Source organism: Anopheles ziemanni, chromosome 3 (genome assembly GCF_943734765.1).
Source record: "Anopheles ziemanni chromosome 3, idAnoZiCoDA_A2_x.2, whole genome shotgun sequence".
Taxonomy (NCBI): Eukaryota; Metazoa; Arthropoda; class Insecta; order Diptera; family Culicidae; genus Anopheles; species Anopheles ziemanni.
Genome location: NC_080706.1, coordinates 75,475,861 through 75,496,727, shown reverse-complemented (window position 1 = coordinate 75,496,727; position 20,867 = coordinate 75,475,861). Strand labels below are relative to the sequence as shown.

Sequence of the window (20,867 nt, the reverse complement as noted above, 5' to 3'; positions counted from 1 at the left end):
GTACGGAAAAGAGAAAACAATACAAACGGCAGGACTTTCTCTTTCCGGCACACCGGTTGGACGTTTGGATGTGTTGATTTCTGCATCTCTTTACTGTCGTATGGTTCATTTTACTGCGCGACCTTCTCTTGCTTTGCGATCATGTTGTTAGATTTTTTTTCCGAAATAAAATAGAGATCAACATGAACGTAGCCGGTGCCCCTTTCCGCCAACCCGCGGCAATATATTACGAAATGCTGGCAAAAGACGCACCGTGACACGATCCAAGAATAACTCGTTTCATGTTGGGCACATTATAGGTCAAGGATATCCTGAGCGGTAGAGTTGGGGAGGGAAAGTGTCCGTCCGGTGAATTATAAGGTCAGTGAATTGCAGGGATGCAGACCGGTGGGGTTAGGTTCTAGTTCAACTGCACATCACAACAGGGTTTCACGGTCCATTTCACAGACGATCATCGAAAGGTTAGCTAGTTTTTTGGGGTGTTTAAGAAATAATCCAGTTGAGGTGAAGGAATGTGCTCCTTTTAACTGAAAAACTTCGATTGCTCGCAGTCAGGTTTAAAAAATCACCCCATATTTTGAAGGAAAACTCCTTTTCAATCTTTTCTCAACTCAACAAACTCTCAAATTGTTAAAAGCACCGAGATTTTGAAGAAAATTAATTTGAAATAACATTTTTTTTAATCAATTGAAATGTTATATCCAACGTTGCCGAAATCATGGAACAGAAAGCACAGGTAATAATCAAATTTCAGTTATATGTGGTATTATTTACATATAATTGATATCTGTTGAGTGTACGGGGGCTCTTCAACTCTACCAGCAAATCAAAGATTTATTATATGATTCAACGTAAGTTATAGAAAAATTATCATTTGTGAGTAATTGATGCAGAATATGTACAACCTTGAGTTGAATGCAAGAGTTATGAATCAATTTATTTTCTGTTATCGTTAAATGACATATTTCCGTATTTGATAAATGTCTGACAGTAATATCTCATTTCAATACTTTCTAAAATGTGTGTAATAAATTACATTTTGTAACTACAAGTATGCCGGTGCATATTGTCTCACTTTTCTTCTACCTAATATTATGGGGCTGCTGTGAAGTGGGGAGTATTTCTCAACCGAATTTTTATGGGTTTTATCGACATAAATTTATTTAGTAGGCTGCGGGTTGTTGACAAACTTCTTCAAATTAAAACCAATCCTACCCATTTTGTAAATACTTTTAAATGTAATAAATGTTATCATTATCATGTCATCAGAACCAGGAAATAAAAAAAAAAAAAACAAGTCGAACACATTTTTCATCACAAAACCAACAGTTTTTAGGTTGTGTTTGATTTTCCTCTTTTATTACTTTATCTTTATTAGTAATGTCTTATCCTTTCAACGGTGTTTGTTTCTTTTGTCCCGTTGCTTCTTAAATTTGTAACTCGCCTGCGTTCGGTATGTTTGCTATTAATAATTATTAAATTACTGCCCTTATTAACTTGTAATATGCATTACTTTTCAACAATGGTGGCGCGGTAAGCGCACTAATCGAGTTCCATAGCGAGGCGAGGCCGGGTTTGGTGAGTACTGGGTCGTTAAAAGTCTACAAAACGATTAAAAACGTACGCAAAAATATACGAAACAAAAATAAGAGTTTTATCAAACCAAGGAACGTACATAGCGAACGGGAGCGCTTACGTACTACGTTTCAAAAGAAGCACACTTCCGGTAGTTTGTTTTAATTCTTGTGGTCGCATCATTTAGAATTTTAACGCTGCCCTCCATCGCCAGAATGTGTTGATAATTGATTGATCTTCAATAACAGTAGTAACAATAGCATGACTCATCGCTTTCCGTGGTTTGCGATCTTCGACTCACTTTTATCGTCGATTTTCTTCCCAACAAAGTTTTTGCCAGTTCAGTTCTTGTGCTTAAGTACGTTCTCACCAGCAATCCTATGGCATTTTCTTGGCGCTAAGTGATCGCTTTAAGCAGCAGTTGAAACCCCACCGCATCTAAACGTCTAAAGGTATCTCCAAATCAAAACATGGGGAAAAGGCATTGGGCGGTGTGTCGTACGGCTACTGTGGGGGGAGATGCGGGGTTTGCTCGCGGCTTAGGTTTATGTTAATATATGTATACGATGACGAATGGATGGTGGCGGTGATAATGATGATGTCGCTTGAGCTCGTCGAACAATTTGCGTGACGAACTGTTCCACAGATCCGTATTCCTTCCCCTCCTACATGATGACGCATCGTTTTGAATCACCGACGGAACCGGAGGAAGCAGCTTCACGAGGCGCACCTGGTTGGGAATTAATGCTACGGCTATCACTAGATTTAAGTACAGGTGACTTCGTCGGTGCTGTTCCTTCCGAGGGAAGCTGAATTTTGGCGTTAGCTAGCGAGGCATCGTTTTCAGTCGGAGAAGCACCTGGTTCGGTATTGACGGGTATTGCAAGGGTATTGAAAGCGCCATCAGCAGCACGATCGTGTCTGCCCTGACCGTCACTCATGTAGTCGCTATCGGAGTCTTCATCTTCCAGGTCGTCTACGTCTTCGGAGTCGGAAGAGAAGGTTCCGGCGCGTAACCGATTGTCGCCACGCTGCAGCAACTGGAACCGCTCGAGGCGCTGCAAGAGGTGCGGATCGCTCGGAAGAACAAATACTTCCTCTAAATCGTGCACTTCCAGCTTACGCAGGAGCCACGTAGCGACGGTCTGGGTCAGTGGTTTTGGTGGTTCCTCCGATGGAGGTGACCCCGGCGTTGCCTCATCGCTCGCGATTGAACTGGCCATCGCCGATGCTTCCGGCGATGATACGCCACCGCATGGTGACACCGGACTCTGCAGTCCCGAGTCGATACTCTCGGTGTAGCCAACGCCCGACACACTGCCACGCTTGCCACGAGACTCGTCTTCTTCTTCCAATCGACCAGCATGATCGTGTCCTGCTTCACCCACGTCATTGTCTTTTTCCTGCAGGAGCTGAAGACTTCGCCGATTACCCAACGCGAGCTGTTTGGCAGCACTGGTTAGCACGTTCTTGTTCGAATATATTTCATCAATCGTTTGGTCATCATCCGCAGGGGACTGTGTCCCATCGAGTTTCTCGTCTTCAGGCACTGGTTCTGCAACGGACCGAGAGGCTGGTTGTTCGAAGATTGAGACCTCTTTGAGTGCTTGCTCCTCTTGACCAACGACAACCAAGGGCACAGAACACTGTACAGAGCTCTGCTCTTCCTCGCACATCGGTTGTTCAATCTGTGGCTTTTGCTGTAGGTCAGTTTCAGTCTTTTTAACAATAATCGGTTCCTCTACCACGGCAATAGCAGACACCGTTGGTGATTGTGGTGGTTGTGGGGGAGTTGCTAGCAGCACCATATCTTGAGCTTCCTGTTGCTCCTCGATGACGTCCACCTGCGTCATCGGGGGCGCTTCGGCAGGCACCGTTTCGTTATCCTTATCACAATTCAATTCCACCGATTTAATCTGCTCCATCGCGTTGTGTTCTTCTTCTTTTATTTGCTCCGCAATAACCTCCAATGGGTCAACAGTTGGCGGAACAACACTCTCATTTTTCTTTTCTTCCTCCAACAACTCTCCATTGGGAATCTCTTCCAGCGGATGCTGCTCGGACTGTTGCTCCTCCTGGGAGCCCTCGGTATCGAGTTGGTCATCCTTGTCCACACTATCACAACCTCCTCTGGCCCGATGGCCGACGGGCGAAGGGAACTCCGGTTCGATCAGCTGGAAGCCCTCGTGCTTGTGCTGCCTATGAAGGCCACTGGCCGACATTCGCTGCTGCTGTCTTTTATTGGGTTTTGTCTTTTTCTTATTCTTAGTGCTCAGCAGGTTTTTCTTATTGTTTAAGTCCAGCGAACCGGTAGTGCTGGCATCGTCCGTTAAAACGGTTACGGTTGGGGAAGGCGCGCTGGCGGGCGGTGATGCAGCTTTCTCAACTACGGGTCGCTGATCAACGTGCGCAGGAACTTGCTTCTCCTTCACGATTGCCACTTGCTCCTTCCTCTTTCGCCCATTGCGATCGATGGTCGTCCAACAATCAAGATCACTTTCCAATGACGACATACCGTTGGTGAGCGCCTTCGAGCGTGTGAGATCAATGTTCTGTTCCGCGAAGGCAAGTGTCGATTCTATGAGATCCTTCTTCCGAATCTTGTGCGACATCGCAGCAACCGGTCGTACAGCCGTTGCCGTGCCGTTTGTCTGACCGACAGCAGCGGTAGAACCAGTGGGTAATGAGTTTGAGGACGATTTCGGGTGTTTCACTGCTGGTGGTGGCTTCTTCGTTACTCTAGGAGAATGATTCTTGTCCAGTTTGGCCGCTTCGGAATCGGATGAAACACTTCCACCATTTTGCACCGGGGCGGTAGTAGTGGTGGACGGTAAAAACTCTTGCACGTCGACATTAAGCTGATGCTCGTGAGTTGAATCTCCACTGACAGGAGTCACGCCGTTAGGCAAGGTATCACTGGGTGGATTACCTTCAGCCTAGAATTGATAAAACAAAATTTAAAAAATTCATCATTATATTTTAATTTTTTTATATCTCTTTAGAGCACCTACCACCATTGTACTGGATACGTCTCCTGCATCGTAAGTGGTTCCATTTTCTCCAGTGTTCTAATAAATTGGAAACAGAGGTAAAAGAAGAAGATTATAAAGCAAGCTTCAACAAAATACACATCAAATACATGTCCGAAGTATTAGTTTTCATTGTAATAAAATTTAAGAACTGAATTTTAGTAACAAAAATTGCAACCGATTTCCGAAAAATTTAGCTCGAACATGTTAATCCAACGATCCAAAAAGGATCGGTTGATGAAAGATAACATTAAGATGTGTATATCACATAAGTAGATATTAAAATTAGTAGAGTTAAAATAAACTGTTATGTAGATTAGATTTATAAGACATGAGTCGAGACGTGTACTTGCTCGTCTAAAATTTTTGATTTTTGTTTCAACAATAGAAATGAAACGAATAATGAGACACAATTATCAAACATTTTAACACTGAGCTGTGTTAAAACAATATGCTCAAATTTTTTTAAACTATTCATGATTATTACATTTCTAGTATAACACTGGTTTTACTGAAGTTGACAAGAAATTTACAACTCACATTATTTTAACAAATCTTTCAACAAGCGATAGAAAGTTATTTTTCAAAGCACTTACCTCCTCAAAGTGACGGAATCGCTTTTTGCGTCGCTTAAAGCTCGTTTGATGCGTGTACACGTCCCCGTTTGGCATGGTATACTCTCCCGGGCAGTAGATCGGTGCCCCTTTGGTTTGGTGAAATAAAATTAAATCAATTCCGCACATTATTAACCTCCATATTTCATGCTAAATAAATATATCTGATCTTACCTGTATCGTCATACAATCGGTACTGTTCCATCAACCAGCTAGGATAATAGATGGAGCTGTAGAACTGCGCGAAATCGTACCCATCGTTGAACTGATAGAAGCCGTTCTCATAGTCGGACACCTCTTGGGTCGGCACAACCGTCATTTCACCCTCCGCAGCCACCCCATCGCCAACGGCATTCGGATCGATTGGAGCTTCTTCCTGCAACTCCGAGCAAGCCGGAAGATCGGAGGCATGCTCCACTGGCTCACAGTGGTCCACGGAGGTTGTAGTCGGAGGGAAAGAAGGGTTACCACCACCGTCACCTCCGGCCCCTACATCTACTCTACAGGAATCATCGGTCGGAGTAATGCCACCCTCCGGTACGACCACTTCCGCCATCGTCGGCGTCGACTGGTCCTCCGGATTGTTCGTGTTCGTTTCGTCGTTTGCCGGGTATGGCATCGAGTCGGTCGGTTCCACCGTCGAGGGTGGTTGCTGCTGGCAGTTGTTGAAGTTCGGAGGGTAGATGTAGGTCTGGCCGCCGTTGAAGTACGAGTAACCGTTATTATCCACAGCGAATCCTGTCGAAAACAACAAATTAAATATAGATTACTATAAGAAGCAGACAGTTTATCGTATTTTTGGACCTCAGATAACAACTAAGGCACAACCTACCGTTCATCACGAGGACTCCATTTTCGGTAAAGTATCCACACGGTAGAAACGGATACGGATAGTCGAACAGTGGACTACCGTCGGCCGCGAACGAGCCGCCGTACTCGGAAGTGATTGATTCCGTCGTGGAAATGCTGTTACTACCCCCGCCGTTGCCACCGTCGCTGCCTTCGCTCGTGGTGCCGGCGATCGAGCTGGACGCCGTATTTTCGTTCGACGTGCTGGCAGTCGCCGTCGTCGTCGGCTTCGGACGCGAAAGGTAGCCCTTCTTAAACAGAACATCCTGTCGAGGCGTCGTGATTCGTGTGTATTCATCTAAAAACAAGGGGGAAAATGAGGTTTTTCCTCTAGCACGACGAGCTTTATTCCGACGCAGCATGCTTACCATCGTTAACCGTAGTTCCTCCCCCTCCGCCACCACCTGCACCCTCTCCACCTCCTTCACCGGAGGTCGTTTTGCTTGCTGGCCGTCTGGAGTGGGAGTCGTAGTAGGATCTCCGTCCGTAGTAACCACCACCGTTGTAGTAACCCGTGCGGTTTCCCCCGTTGTACGACCCTCGTCCATTCGTCGCCACGGTCCCCGTTCCGCCTGCGGTCCAGCTGGAACGCGTGTGGTATGGTGGCGGACGGCGCCGATGGTAAGCGCCGCCGGTGCGCCTATCCGAGGGCGTCGTTCCATTTGTGGGACATTCGCTGCCACTCGCGCTGGTGTCGGTTCGATGGCCACTCTGTGTGTCCAGGAGTTCGTGCGTGTTGTTCTCCTCCGACGAGTCAAGCCCGCTAGCCGACTCTTTACTGCTGCTACTGTGCTTGGTCGTGGTTGTGTCCGATCCATTCAGTGTCTTCTGGCGGTGACCTGAAGCAGGGCGGAACAAACAGAGTAGATATTTTTGTAAGAATTCTTATCGAAGAACATCAGCAATATGTGCTGCCTCTCTTGCAACGAACACCAAGCAAATCTTATTCTCGAACAGAAATAAACCACACGCACATTCCCAGTTCCCGCAAAACCTTTGGCCACAGACAAAGGAATTACACCACATGAATTTGTTTGATGCAAACGGTGCTCAAATGCATCTCCGAGCATCGTTCTCGTCGCTCTTTGCGTAAAGAAATTAAGGGTGTCACTGTCAGTGCAACAGACATCAACCTTGGATTAAAATAGATAATTGCATTTGCTTTGTTTGCTACAAGAAATTTGGCTACGTCAAACAATCAGAACGTGAATAACTATCACCGTATGAATCATAGATCGCTGAACTTTCACTGATTTTCCGGAGATTCCGGCTTATTTTAATAATTCCTTCATGTTAGGCATTACGAAATCTTACAGTAGTATACCGTTAATCCTTGGTGTTATCAGGATTTGTAGCAGAAAAACTATGGTGGTGTGATTAACTGAATCCTAGTAGTTTATGACTGATAAGTTCGGAAGGAAAACGCAAGGAAAATCGAATTGACTGGTCTTTTTCGTGAAGGATCATTTTGATACCACCGCTTCGTGGTTTGCTTAGAAATTCTTTACAAATACGTAAAAGATAACTCGGCTATTCTCAAACATACGTTGAGGTAAGAGAATAATCTTTTTAATTTTAAGGAAGGACTTCCTGCCGTCTTTAGCTAAACAAACCACAAGTTTAGTTGGTGGAAAAAGGGCCCACAATTTTCGTTGCATTTGATAGAAATATGCAAGCGCCACACAATGTCGAATGTTTGTTATCTCACGTTCGCTGGTTTTCGCTGCCTGCCCGCTCCCGCCACGCTTTTCCCGCCAGCGCCAGTGTTGTTTGGTCTTTGGTGGAAAATAAATTGTACAATTTTGGCAACACAAAAGGCGCACGTAAAATGTATGCTATTTTTACCGGACGGTAGGAAACTACCATGGCGCACTGTGCAAGTTGTGTTGGAGGGTTTTGGTGGTGGAAAGGTGAGGGCCCTCCTTCCGCCGTTTCGTTGCACGTCCCTTCCCCGCCGGTGGTACCTTTAAAACCGTTTCTCATTCTCGCCACTCCCCGCTTGCTCGATCGAGAGGTAGTTGAAGTATCGAATGGCGTACGCGATGTGTCACACGGTGCTGTGCCAGTCACTCTCGCCCGATGTTGCCTCCTTCCGAGTCCTTGCGTCACCAAAAATAGTGCACTCGCACCACACCGGTCCGGTCGCACCCTTCCTTCGACCGTTGTTTTGAAGGCGGGAAATTCTGGGCGGGAGGAAGGGAAAGAAAAAACTTCGGCACACTCACAAACGCGCCCCGTCGTCCGTTTCACCGCCGTGCTTCGAAGTGGTGGCGAAAAAACCATCGCCGTAAACCGTGATCCACACCGCGTTCATGGCATACTGATCTTTTTCGGACTAACATGGTTGGGATTTGGTTGCTTTGGTTGCGCGATTGGTTGATGGCGCAGAAAAACAACCAACAACAACTGCACAAAAAAACCATTGGACAGTCATGTGACAGCGTTCCTTTTTACCCGCCCCCAGTCGCACTTTACTTTCCCCATGTGTACGCCCGGATTCTCATTCTGCATCGAGACAAACAAAGTCCGCAAGGATGATGAAAGTTTGGCCACTTTTTAACGAACGCTTCGTGGTAGTGGCGGCGTATTTTTAAATTTGCAAACCAAATGTGCCCACTGAGAGGTAAATAGTTGCTAGTAGTTTCGTGGCTTCGTTGTCCACCATTCGGAGCGTTAAGAAATGCAGCCTATACAGAGACATACCTAAAGAGAAGTCAAACATTGATACACACGATAAATTACAAATGTACCTGCATTGGATTTTGCAAATACCACTCGAAACCGAAAATGACAAAAGGTTTAACTTTTCCATACGATACCCAAAGACGACCCCCAATCTGGGGGCTGGGTTGGTCTTGAAGCAGGTGACGCAGTTTCGGGTGATAGACCAAATCGTGGAGCGTGCGTTCAAGAGCCAATATCGTTGACGTAGGGCGTTCATCAAGCCGGTTTGTCCCACATGAAGTAACTCCACATGCATTTGTCGAACCATAAGACGAATAACTGGATCCTTGTTTGGTAGAATAATAGGATGGCGGTTTTCGAAGGGTAGAAGAGACCGATCCAGACGGCCTCCCACACGGAGCAATCCTTCAGAGTAGATTGGACGAAGGTTTGCAAACTTCTTCGATGGTTCGTTTTTCACTGCTCGCTGGATTTCGTCGTCAAGATGGATGAGTTGGGTGACACGGATGATCGCTTCAGTAGAACGGCGCAACTCGGGAATCGTTAAATACTGGCTCGTATGTCGTTGGGTTGACGGTCTTCTACAATTTTCCACAAACCGGAGAACGTATCCCATGATTCTCTGAACCGTTCGAAAACAACTAAACCGTTCAAAAAATGAAAATGGTTCAATAGTCACGGTTGGGTTGGCCATCACTCCTTTTAATTCGGGAAGTTCGTCCTCAGGAACAGGATCTGCTGGATTAACCATATAGCTCGCCTCATGAAGGTAATCGGGTCCACTCCACCAGAGGTTGTTGGTTTCCAAGGCTTCTAGTAGCATGCCTCTCGAAACGATGTCAGCTGGGTTGTGATGAGACCTTATATACTCCCATCGACACTCTTCCGTGTGTTTCTGGATTACCGCAATTCGGTTTCGGACGAATAGCTGCAGCTGGTTCAATGGTTTTCGAATCCAAGCCAGAACAATTGTGCTGTCACACCACAGCACAATTTCTTGGAACTTCAAATTCAGGGATGGCAAAACCTTTTGTACTAACCGGGAGAGGAGAAGAGCGGCGCACAACTCTTTGCGTGGGATGGACACATCGTGCTGTGGAGCCAGTTTGGATTTGCTAGTGAGCAAACATAGCTTCGCTGAACCATCAGGAAACAGGCTTCGTAGGTATATAGAAGCCCCGTAGGCCACATTTGAGGCGTCGGAAAATCCGTGCAGCTCGTACGACGTTGCTCCCTCAAATGTGACGCACCTTTGAGTCTGGATGCGATGCACGTGTTGCAAGGATGGTTGGAGTTCTTGCCACTGTTTCATCGATCCTTCGTCGATGGGGTCGTTCCAGTCAGTTTTCAGCTTCCAAAGACGTTGAATGAGTAGCTTAGCTAACACGATGACCGGAGACACTAACCCCAGAGGGTCGAAGAATTTGGCTACTTCCGAATAAATGATGAGCTTCGTAACCCTTTGGTCAGCTGTTGCGACTGGCTTCGGCTGGTGAGCGATATATAGATGATCTGCTTTTGGGTCCCAGAGTAACCCAAGCACCTTTATCGCCTGGTTCACTCCTCGTTCGGCCATTGGGATGGCTTTTTCTTGCTCTTCTACTGGAATATGCTCAAGAAACTCCGGCGAGTTTGAGCACCATTTGCGGATGGGAAACCCTCCTTGGTTGAGAAGCCGCTTAAGTTGGTGTTGGGCTTCTATAACTTCCTCAACCGAGTCCTCACCTGAGAGAACGTCGTCCATGTATGTATCTTCCTTTATTATGCGGGATGCAATCGGAAAGGCATCCCCGTCCTCCTCGACCAATTGGAGCAAACATTTGGTGGCAAGAAATGGTGCTGATGCTGTACCGTAGGTAACTGTACACAACTCGAAGACTCGTAGTGGCTCGGAAGGGTGTGGTCTCCAGAAAATCCGCAGGAAACGTTGATCTTCTTTAGCGTGGAGAATCTGACGATACATTTTGGCGATGTCTCCCGAAAAGGCTACTTTGTACATTCGAAATCTCAGAACAATGGAGTAGAGATCGTTCTGTACAACTGGTCCTACATGCAGCACGTCGTTGAGCGATAACTCGGCTGGAGATGCCTTTGCACTGGCGTCAAACACGACTCGGCATTTCGTGCTCGAACTAGATGGCCGCAAAACCGCATGTTGTGGCAGATAGTAGGATAGCTGGTTGGGTACATCGTCGGATTCACGGATTTGTCGGCAGTGCCCTAGAGTTTCGTACTCTCGGATGAACTCCACATACTGTTGTTGTAGCTCTGGGTTGCGAAGCAGTCGTTTCTCCAACATCATGAACCGTTTGAGGGCTACCGTGCGACCATTGTTCAACAGGGTTTGTTGTTTGTTAAACGGTAGTCGCACAATGAACCTTCCAGATTCGTCCCTTTGATATGTAGTGAGAAAATGGTTCTCGCACTCCAGTTCTTCGATGGATCGTTCCGGGACGTCTGGAACCTCTTCAATCTGCCAAAACTGCTGGATCATTTTTTCGATGTCGACCAAAGCGTGGTGGGAATACAGTGCTGGTATGGTCATTTGCTGCTCTGCTATGGCTCCGGATACAATCCAACCAAACTGGCTATCTTGCAGACGAGGTAGATTATCGGCAAGATCGAGTTGGCTTGGCTTGAGTATATCGAAGAATAACTCAGCCCCGATCAGTAAATCCACCTTGTCTGGCGTATAGAAGGTTGGATCAGCAAAGGTTATTCCCTCCGGAATGTCCCAGTTGTCGATGTTGATATTGCACGACGGGATCGTGCCTGTTATTTTTGGAGTTACCAAACATTCCAAGCTTGTTTGGTAACTGTTCACCCGGGATTGTATGGTAACGGTCAACTTGTCGCGAGCGAGCGTGCGCAACGCGTTGATTCCCATGATCGGAACGTTTGCCGGTCTCTTTGGCAGTCCTAAACGGTTGGTCATTTCCTCGGTAATGAAATTGACCTGAGAACCGCTATCTAGGAGAACGCGGCAGCGATGTGGCTGGTTCTTGGCGTCCAGCACGTTGACCACGGCAGTCAATAGCAGGACGTTCTTACTGGGTTTGATGGTTTGCGATGCACACGCTGTCGAAAGTTGTTCCCGTACCACTGGTCCGCCGTACTCTGCCGCTGTCGATGGAGGATGCACTCTTGGGGTCGGAGGTTGAGGTTCTACTTCTGCTGCCATGGAAATAGTTGGCTGGCCGGTGGGTGCTACGTCCTCGTGCAGGAGCGTATGATGGCGACGCTGGCACTTGTAGCACTTTCTCTTGGAGGGACATTCCCGTAACTGATGTCCCTTCCGCAGGCAGTTGAAGCATAGTCCTGCCTTTTGTGCGGTGTTACTTCTTTCCCGTGGTGTCCCTTTCAGCAGTTCTGGGCAATTTATATTAGGATGGTCCTTACCACAGATTTCGCACTGAATGACCGCTGCTGTATAGCTCTTCTGGGCTGGATGTCTCGGAGAAAGCGGATGGTTGCCCTTTAGTTTGGCCACAGGAGCTGATGATGACGCTGCTGCGCAATTTTCCAAAATCTGGCATCGGGATTTTAGAAATGCCATCGTCTGCTCGTAACGGGGCAGCTCTCCTTTCCGCTGTGTCCCTTCCCAGGCTTTTCGGGTTGATTTGTCTAAAGCCGAAACCAACAGATGGACCACCATTGGTTCCGACACTCCTTCCAGGTTTTGTTTTAGGAACCTGAGACTTTCCACATGCCGGGAAGTCTCTTGGACTAGAGCTCTTAGCTCGTGGAAGTTTTCTGACGTCATCCTTTTGAGGTTCAGCAATCCGTGGATGTGGCTGTCCACTATGGCTCGATGATTGCCGAAGCGCTCCGTCAGAATCTCCCAGGCTTGCTTGTAATTGCCAGCGTTGAGGATGCTGACATCAATTGCACCTGCAGCCTCGCCGACCAATGCCTTTTCAAGGTGATACAGCTTCATAGTATCACTGTCGCCGGCATTGGCCATCAGGTCCTCGAAGATGGCCTTAAACTTGGGCCATGCAGCGTAAGTGCCGTCGAAAGTCGGGATCGGTGCCTTGAGCGGTTGCTGCTGGATGACAACTTGAGCCGCGGCAGGCTTGTTGTTCGTTGTCTTTGATTCCGCGGCTAGCAGCAACTCCTCGATTCTATTGGACGCCTCGTAGAATACTTCTTCGAACTCGTCGTAGACGCCGTCCTGCTCTGCCATTGCGCTGTCTGGAATTAGGCCTACGATGGTGGTGTGTATGGCACTAAATTCCGCGTACACAGTCGCGACGGTTTTGGCGAGCACCTTCAGCTGGGAAACGGTTGGCTCTTTCGTTTCCTGCAGCGTCTGCTCGATTCTCAGTAATTTGGCGTTGATCTGCGCTCGTTGGCGGACTGCCGTCTTCAGCGCCTTTTCCATCTTCTCGCTGTCCTGAGGTTCACTTGTTGAAGTACTCGCTGTCGGCTCACTTGACTCACTCGGCGTCTTCGTAGGGGAATCCGCTTGCTTGGATGGGGTGTGCCTAACTCGTGGCATCGGGTTGTCTTTTCACTTTTCACTAGCACAATGGATCCGGTTCGACTGGACCATATGTTCGGTGTGCGGCCGAACGAACTTACACACAGACTTGCACCGACCTTCCTCGTGGCGTGAGGAAGGATCCAGGGAGTGACTTCAGCGGATGGAAGCCACCACTGCCTGGATGGAAAGAGCTCGGAAGTAACCTCCGCGGATTGAGGTTACTCGCTCTGGAAATATCAGTAAAGTCGATGGGCAGGCCAACAGACTAGTACTCTTCCTTTCCAACTTATGGAGACTTAGACGGCAAAAAGGTGTCCAAATAGAACTACCGTGGGTCGGATTCCGTTTCGGATCTAATTGCCTTGATAAATAATGCCTATGCTTCTTTATTCCAAGTTCTCCATGTATTTTGACAGTTTCGTGGCCTCAAGGCATCCCACGATCGGATGCTATTATAGCGATATCTAAATCCTAGCTACTGCTTTTTATCCTAGTTCTACACCATGCTGTACTAGCGATGAACAGTGCTTATCGCTGTATTCTTGCTACGTCTTTCTTATCGTTTCACGTTGTACAGTTCTATTCTGTACTCTGTTCTAAAGGTTTGGTTCTAAACTATATTGCCTACATTCAGGCGTTCCGTAGCTTCCGATCTAGACGGAACAATGCTTATTTGAGAGAAGCACCTCCTCTTCAACGTACTGGCCAGCATCCAAGAGCGACCAACATCGATAGAGCAGACCGGTCAGAGCGACTGCGTTACGCGACCCCTTCCAACAAAATCACGACCACATCCTGTCTGTGTCCTGTTTTTTTTATGGAGACGGACAGTGACTGAACCGCCTGCTGTGTCATTTTTTCTCACCGTTGCTCTTGGTTTCCACGCCATCATTAGCATCACGATCATGGGACTCGTGACCCATATACCGGTACGAAGGTGCTTATGTAAGATAAGTAGGAACCGCAAACTGGGAGCCGCTTGAAGGAGTAAGTGGACACCAGGGCGGGTTACACACAGAGGCCACTCCTCGTTGTGGCTTGATTGAGTGTAGGTCCAATCAGCGCGATTACACCAAATACAAATTCGGAAGAATAATTCCTATTGAGAAGTAAACGCCGATCTAAGCGAGCAGAGAGAAGATGGATGGCAACTATGAGCGGGGACTAATAAGAACCATCCTACTTGCTGATGCAAGAGCTCGGTAGATGAGATAATAACCCCTGGAGCATGTGTTGCGCCCGTACGGCAGAGATTGTTTGCCCAACGCACACCTGAGCATTGGGATTCGGTGCTGATTTGCCTACTGGCTTCCACGGGGTGCAGCAATCTCTATGTTGACGGGTTCTTCCCTTTTTCTTTGGTCATTAGACTGTCGCCTTGCGTCACTGATAACGCATAGGCGCAGGTGAGTCCCTTCCATGCGAACATAGCCAGGGATCGACGGGGGTTAAGGGGTGTTTGCTTTGAACAACTCTAGGAGGCACGTCTTCATTTCCTTCTTGGAGAGAAATGAAAACTTCTCTGATGACTGGGAAGTATAGATAGAAAAAATTAAACCACACCACTGTGTCAGAAAACGACAGCCATGAGGCAAGGTTGGATAAGCTTCAAAACCATGTGTTTGCCGGATATCTTCGAGTCCCTCCTTGACGCCTATGTCGCCCCAATATCTTATCTTTGAAACCCGCAACGAATGCTTGATGTTCGATGGATGAAGAGGTTTACGCGTACTGAGGACGGAAAATGCTGAAACCGACCACGACCACCACGTGTTTGCCACCTTAAGTCCGCGCCCCCGGGCCTGGATCTTGTCGCAAACGACAGTGTAGTGTCTCCGAACGCGCTTGTTCACGCTCTGCACTATCTCTGATTAGAAAGTATATCATAATTGGCTTGTGCAGGTATACCGATAGTAAGCGCGAAAGAGAGCGGACATCAGAAGCCACAAAGATAAATAGATCACACCCCGTCACACCGGAGGACCGCCACCGGATGGGCATATCGTGTTTAATGCTGCAGATAATTAGATCTACCAACATCACTGGCTTCTTCCCGGCCACCGTCTGCAACCAAGCGCCGTATATCTGCCTATGGAATTGCCGGAAGAGCGCGAAATGTAACATCTCTTGGCGCTGCACTGTGGTGGTACGGCAACGTAAGAGGCTGGAGACCAACGAAGATCAGGAGCCCTGGAGCGACACCCTGCGCTACCTAATCGTTAAGTCCACGACATCACCAACTTTACTTCTTTCGGCCCGCTTCGAACTCTCTGCATTGGGTAAAGCGTGCATCGGCTGCAGGGTCTTCCCGTAAGCATCAAATTACCAGTTCAAACTGGTAGATAAAAAGCCGTCTGTTTACACTGATAGATGCTCCGTTTCCAGTGTTTCGTAACCCTATTCTGTTTATAACAATAAAGCAGTTATGCCCTACCATATGCATAGAGCTTCATTTCTATTTATTTCGTTTGATTTTAATAAAAAAAAACGGAGTTTTTCTTTTATTGCATCACTTGCTGCAATGTAAAGTAACTTATTTTTAGTACTTTGAAGTTTCATTAAAAGTGCTTCTTTTGTAGTTTCGTAACCCACTTTCAAACTTAGTCAATAGTTTTGCAAAAGATAAGTTTTGTAGTTTCTATCACGTTCAGGCTTCATCTAAAGTATCTCAAATGGCATTTTTTAGTGTTTGAAAATGTAGCTAATTTTTTTGTTTACAAGCTTACAAAATCTCAATTAAGATAATCTCGCAAGAGAGTTTAAGAGTTTTAAAACTGCAAAAGCGATGTAGCTCATACAATGCGAGAATGGTGTTGAATCTATACAAACTTTTCAAAACAAATCTTATTTTAATGTGTTTGATTTTCATAAAAAAAATTTATGCAATACGTATACATATGATTTTTTTAAATTAAAATTTTGACCTTCCAAAAAGTCATTTTTGGGATTGAAAACAAACGGTAAAAATCCAATTTTTTTTTTCGGTAAGCAAATAGAAGCACACCACTTGAGAACCACTGCTCTGCTTTCCACAAGCATCTCGCGGCTGTCAGACAATTGTCGAAAGGCGCGTGATGGATTTGCGGTGCGTTACTTATTTCTGGAACATCCCGGGGGAACTCTCTCTAGCACGGAGCGAGATGGTCTTTTGCTTCTGTTTTATTTTTTGCCCCCTGTCAACCTTGCCTAGCGCACCACGCAACGGGCGAACCCGCGTGGTCGAACGCCGAACGCGCTAAAAACAGCTTTTCCGTCCCTGGAAACATGTGCGTTCTTCGCGCGGGTCTTCGACTTGGTTCGACTTGCTTGCTCGAGAAGACCGGCGATAGAGGAATTCATTCACACATCTCTAAACACACTTACCTCCGGCTCCTGCTCCATAGTGATGGTGCGACGGGTGGTGGTGGTGGGGGTGCGGATGCTGTTCACTGTCCGAGCCGGTCGCTACCGAGGTCGTGGTGTTGGCAAGCGACAAGGACACCCATTTGGTTTTTCTCTTCGCCCCCTTCGCCATAGCGCTTTCCGGTCGTGTATCCGAACAGTTGATAACTGAAACTCTTTCCGATTCCGATCTCTTCAAAATGATCCAACCAATATCCTTTTTCGATACGGCACCCGGTGGCCTACTCCAAGCACTACGGCACGTTGTGTTTCCCGGACACTCCCTAGGACTTCACCATTCACTTCCAACTTTGATATACCGAATTTCGTTGGTGGATATTTTTACTTAAATCAACTCCTCAACGCGCATTCAAAGTGATTCTTCATGGATTAAAATCATCCAGCTTTCGTGGACCGGAGTCGTTTCGCTTCGTTTCGAGCAGGGAAATATTTCGGGTGGGATCGATTTGCGGGGGGAGGAGGCCGTGTGGGTGTTGGGTGGGTTTATCAACTGGTTGTTGGGGGCAGCTAATATCTAGGACTATGTCTAACTCTTCTACACTAGTTATATTACGTTCACACTTTTCCTTTCACGTTATCTGCAATGAAATTAAATCGAAACAAAAACACAGCATTATGGGCACACTGCAATTTATTGTGTAACTTTTCGGTTACGAGAGGAAGCACAATGTGTTTGAGAAAAAATTTCCTTTCTCGTGTTATGCCATAACACAGTTTTAAAGAGTCACTTTGGTGAGGTCATACAGAAAATAAATGCAAAGGCACTGCACTCATTGCATATTCATCCTTGCCAAGGACTAACTTCAAGAGCATTCCACATTTTACAGGTCGAAAAACGAAACATTATTCCACCGAATTAAATTTGCCAGCATATGCACACGTAATTAGCGCTTATTTTAAATTTTTTCCACCGATTACCGATCGAGATCGATCGCGCTTAGATAATCACTCACGGTAGCAGCACACGGTCGACCTGACTTCACAAACACAGTTCCAACAGCACACTCCGACGGTCCCGACACTTCTTGGATGCCCTGCCGTGCGAGAAACGTCTCGGGACCTGGCACGGGCTTTGGCCACGGAACGAGAAGACCGAGCACACTACACACTACAATGATGACGATCGCAGCATCCCGACCGTGCCAACGGCAAACGACGATCATCCTTTCGTTCCATTTTAGAACCAAAAACACGGACACCCTCAGATGGTCGAACTTCACTGCTCGTCGTCGGGTTGCGCTATATACGCGAAGGAGATTCTCGTTTGCTCGATCGGGATGTGGCACCACCCGATCACCTTCTTCTGCCCTGCTGGCGTCTACAATGAACGGTCGGATCTGTGGCCCACGGTGCGTGAACATTCGATGTGGGATAGAGCAAACGTCAGACTGTCAGTCGGCCACCGAGACATCACTCACCGAGACAACGACTCGACTATCATCGGACGCTGCAGCACTTGTGTGGACTGTGCTTCCCAATTCCTGCAGGGGAATGTATGCCGGGAAGGGGGAGAAAAGGGCACACATACTCACGCGAAAGAAAGTCCATGCGATCAAACTAAAAACACGTATCTAAAAATGTCCCTTTATGTCCCTGCGTCGTCTCGCGCGCTCGCACAAAATAGTCTAAATAAGCCGTGTCGACGGCTATCAGCCATGAGTCTTCGTGGTGGCGTTGCGATGTGACTGGCGAGCGCGTTTATTACTTGTACCTCCTCACGCCCCAACCCGTCGAGGGGGTAGATTGCATAATCAACAAACGGCGGCGGAGACGACGACGATGATGACAGCTTGACGAACTCACGTGCTTCGTTTAATACTTCTGTGGGGTGCGCTGAAGTAAAAGGAATATGCTCTGCGCCCTGCGAGGACCAACATTGGGATTTTTGTAGAAAAATATTATTGTTACAATGTAACTCGTACGTTTATGCACGTTCAACATATCCAGAACTGTACCCCCAACTTTGCGACGTTTACAGTATTATTATGTATATATATTCAGTACGACAAACGATTGTATAACATTATTCAACAACATCGACTTGCTTGTTTATCATCAGCTTCGACCGAAAATATTTCCTCAACAAAACAAGGAAGGCAAGGTCGGAAAACATGTCAACGCAAGTGTGTAGCGATGATTCAATTATACATGTTTTTTTACTGTTTGTATAAAAATACGTCAATCAAATAGATATTTTTGGAAAAAAGAAAGCAGGAGAATCAGTAGTTGCTCGCTAATATGATTGTAAACATCGGTAAATAAAGTCAAACACATTTTCAAACCGAAAGTATAGGAACACGTGGCCGCAATGGAGCCGCATGGTTGACTATTAACAATCGGCTTTAAAGAATTGAAACTTATAAGCAAACTTATGGAGTGGTTTGAACATTAGGATAGGATTTAGCTCTTTGGGCAACAATTTAACTCCATTTGTTTACAGCAGCACTGCTTCATTTAACGCTGTTTCAAACAGCCACAACATAGTTGTTTTTTAAGTTGAGAAGGAAGACCAATCGGCTTTGTTTATTTCACTGCCTACGACTGCATTTGGTAGATGATACGATCACGAGGAATAAACGATAAAGAAAAGAAATCGCAACAAGATGGTGCTGCAAAGGAAGCACCACACATTCTTGGCGATCGTCGTTGAAGTCGGGAAATGCTTAACGCGATCGCAGCCCAGTGTACCGCGGGCAAACCGTTAGAAAAATGTAGTCCGTTTCGACAAGTCGCTTTTAGTCCGCACGGCTTGGCTCTGAAGAAGCGGAGCAAGAAGCACATTAGCATCACGGTGCAGCTACGGCCAACAACGGGAAATTGGAAAGGATTGCCAAAAATGTGCCACCACCGCGGGTAGCCCACCATCGTCGCTCTGTTCCTGCGTCCTTTTGCTTCAGTTTAAACGTTGATGAACCAATCGAAGCAACCTTCTACTTTTACCCGACGACTTGGATTCATTTAACTACTGCTCTCTCGTTTGGTTACGCACGAAGGTTGCAAATTGCAATTTTGGTTCTCAATGACGACACAAAACACATTTGTCGTGTGCATTCGTTTGGTTGCTGCATGACTTTCCTTTCAGCACGGTGGGAAAAGGCAACGAAAGAGATAAAACAACATTGTTTTAGAAGCAAATGTTGAGGGTGAGCTTATTCAAAATCGGTAAAATCGGAAGATTAAGAAATTGCAATCATTGTGCAGAGGGGTCACGATGTGCGCCATCATCATAAAAATTATCTAGAAGTTGCTAGCTGGAGCAATTTTAGGAAAAAGGTTTAACATTTTAGTTTACATCTGAATAACTTACTGAACAATCACGATTTTCCTTCACATTGGGTTTCATGGTAAGAACGTAACGTCATGTTGTGAAACATTTCTCAATTCATCCATCCATTGCACACATTTCCACTACAACCCACCTTTGCCGTGCTAATCGATCCGCATTATTTTTGCTCTCCTGTTTTCTTGGCTGAATTGCACAACAACACGACACATGGAGCCAAATTTACACAACAACGTCCGGATAGGCTTTCGAGTTTGCGTTTTCCATATATGGAGGGTATTATAACTTTTTTTAATTGTTTTAAAATCGCTCCAAGGAGGTAAAACTCGCGTTTAAAGGACGATCTCAGCTCTCAGTTCTCATAATATCAAGTGCTCTGCATTCTCTTTCTCTTAAAGGCAAACGAAACCGCGGTCGCCGGTAAACGGTATTTTTTCAGCCCCCTCCCGGAGGGAAGGAAAACGTCACGGCAAACTTGGAAACACAAAAATGGAGCCATCGAACGCAGTCAAAGGAAAACGACCGAACATCATAAATTTTCTCAACAAGAAAAAGACTTGAGAAATCGACTAGACAGAGAGGAGAGCTGAGAACTAGAATAAATTGAGAGCGCATTCGGGAGGAAAATGAGTAAGACGGAGAGAGAGGGTTAGCGAAAACGTTATGCACGAGATCAGCTGTTATGTAATAACGGTCGGGAAATTGCACTTTTAGCCGCACCACTGCCCTTCGCCATTATCTTTCTTCGAGTGTCGGAGGGCAAGTAGGAGGATCATAGGGGGAGGACATGGGGCGCCGAATGACTGATAACGGAGTAATATGTATTTTTCTAGCCTGGCACTATATTAGATGCTAGTTTACGCCAAACCAGTCGAATCAGACAAAGAAGAAGGTGAAAAAACGAAAAAATATATTGACGAGTTACGAAGTCACAGGTTTTACTG

The 20,867-nt window shown here is 46.4% G+C and overlaps 1 protein-coding gene across 1 annotated transcript; it reads right to left on the bottom strand.

The window, feature by feature from the left end:
* Positions 1–1,347: 1,347 nt before the first annotated feature.
* Positions 1,348–16,752, bottom strand: LOC131285475 (uncharacterized). The gene is made up of 8 exons (XM_058314333.1): positions 16,640–16,752; positions 8,348–8,361; positions 6,436–6,906; positions 6,051–6,365; positions 5,393–5,956; positions 5,201–5,307; positions 4,587–4,643; positions 1,348–4,511 (listed from the first exon to the last, which is right to left on the bottom strand). Exons 1-8 carry the CDS (start codon positions 16,750–16,752, stop codon positions 2,241–2,243), a joined length of 3,912 nt encoding a protein of 1,303 aa, XP_058170316.1. The 3' UTR covers positions 1,348–2,240.
* Between the last annotated feature and the right edge of the window lie 4,115 nt (positions 16,753–20,867).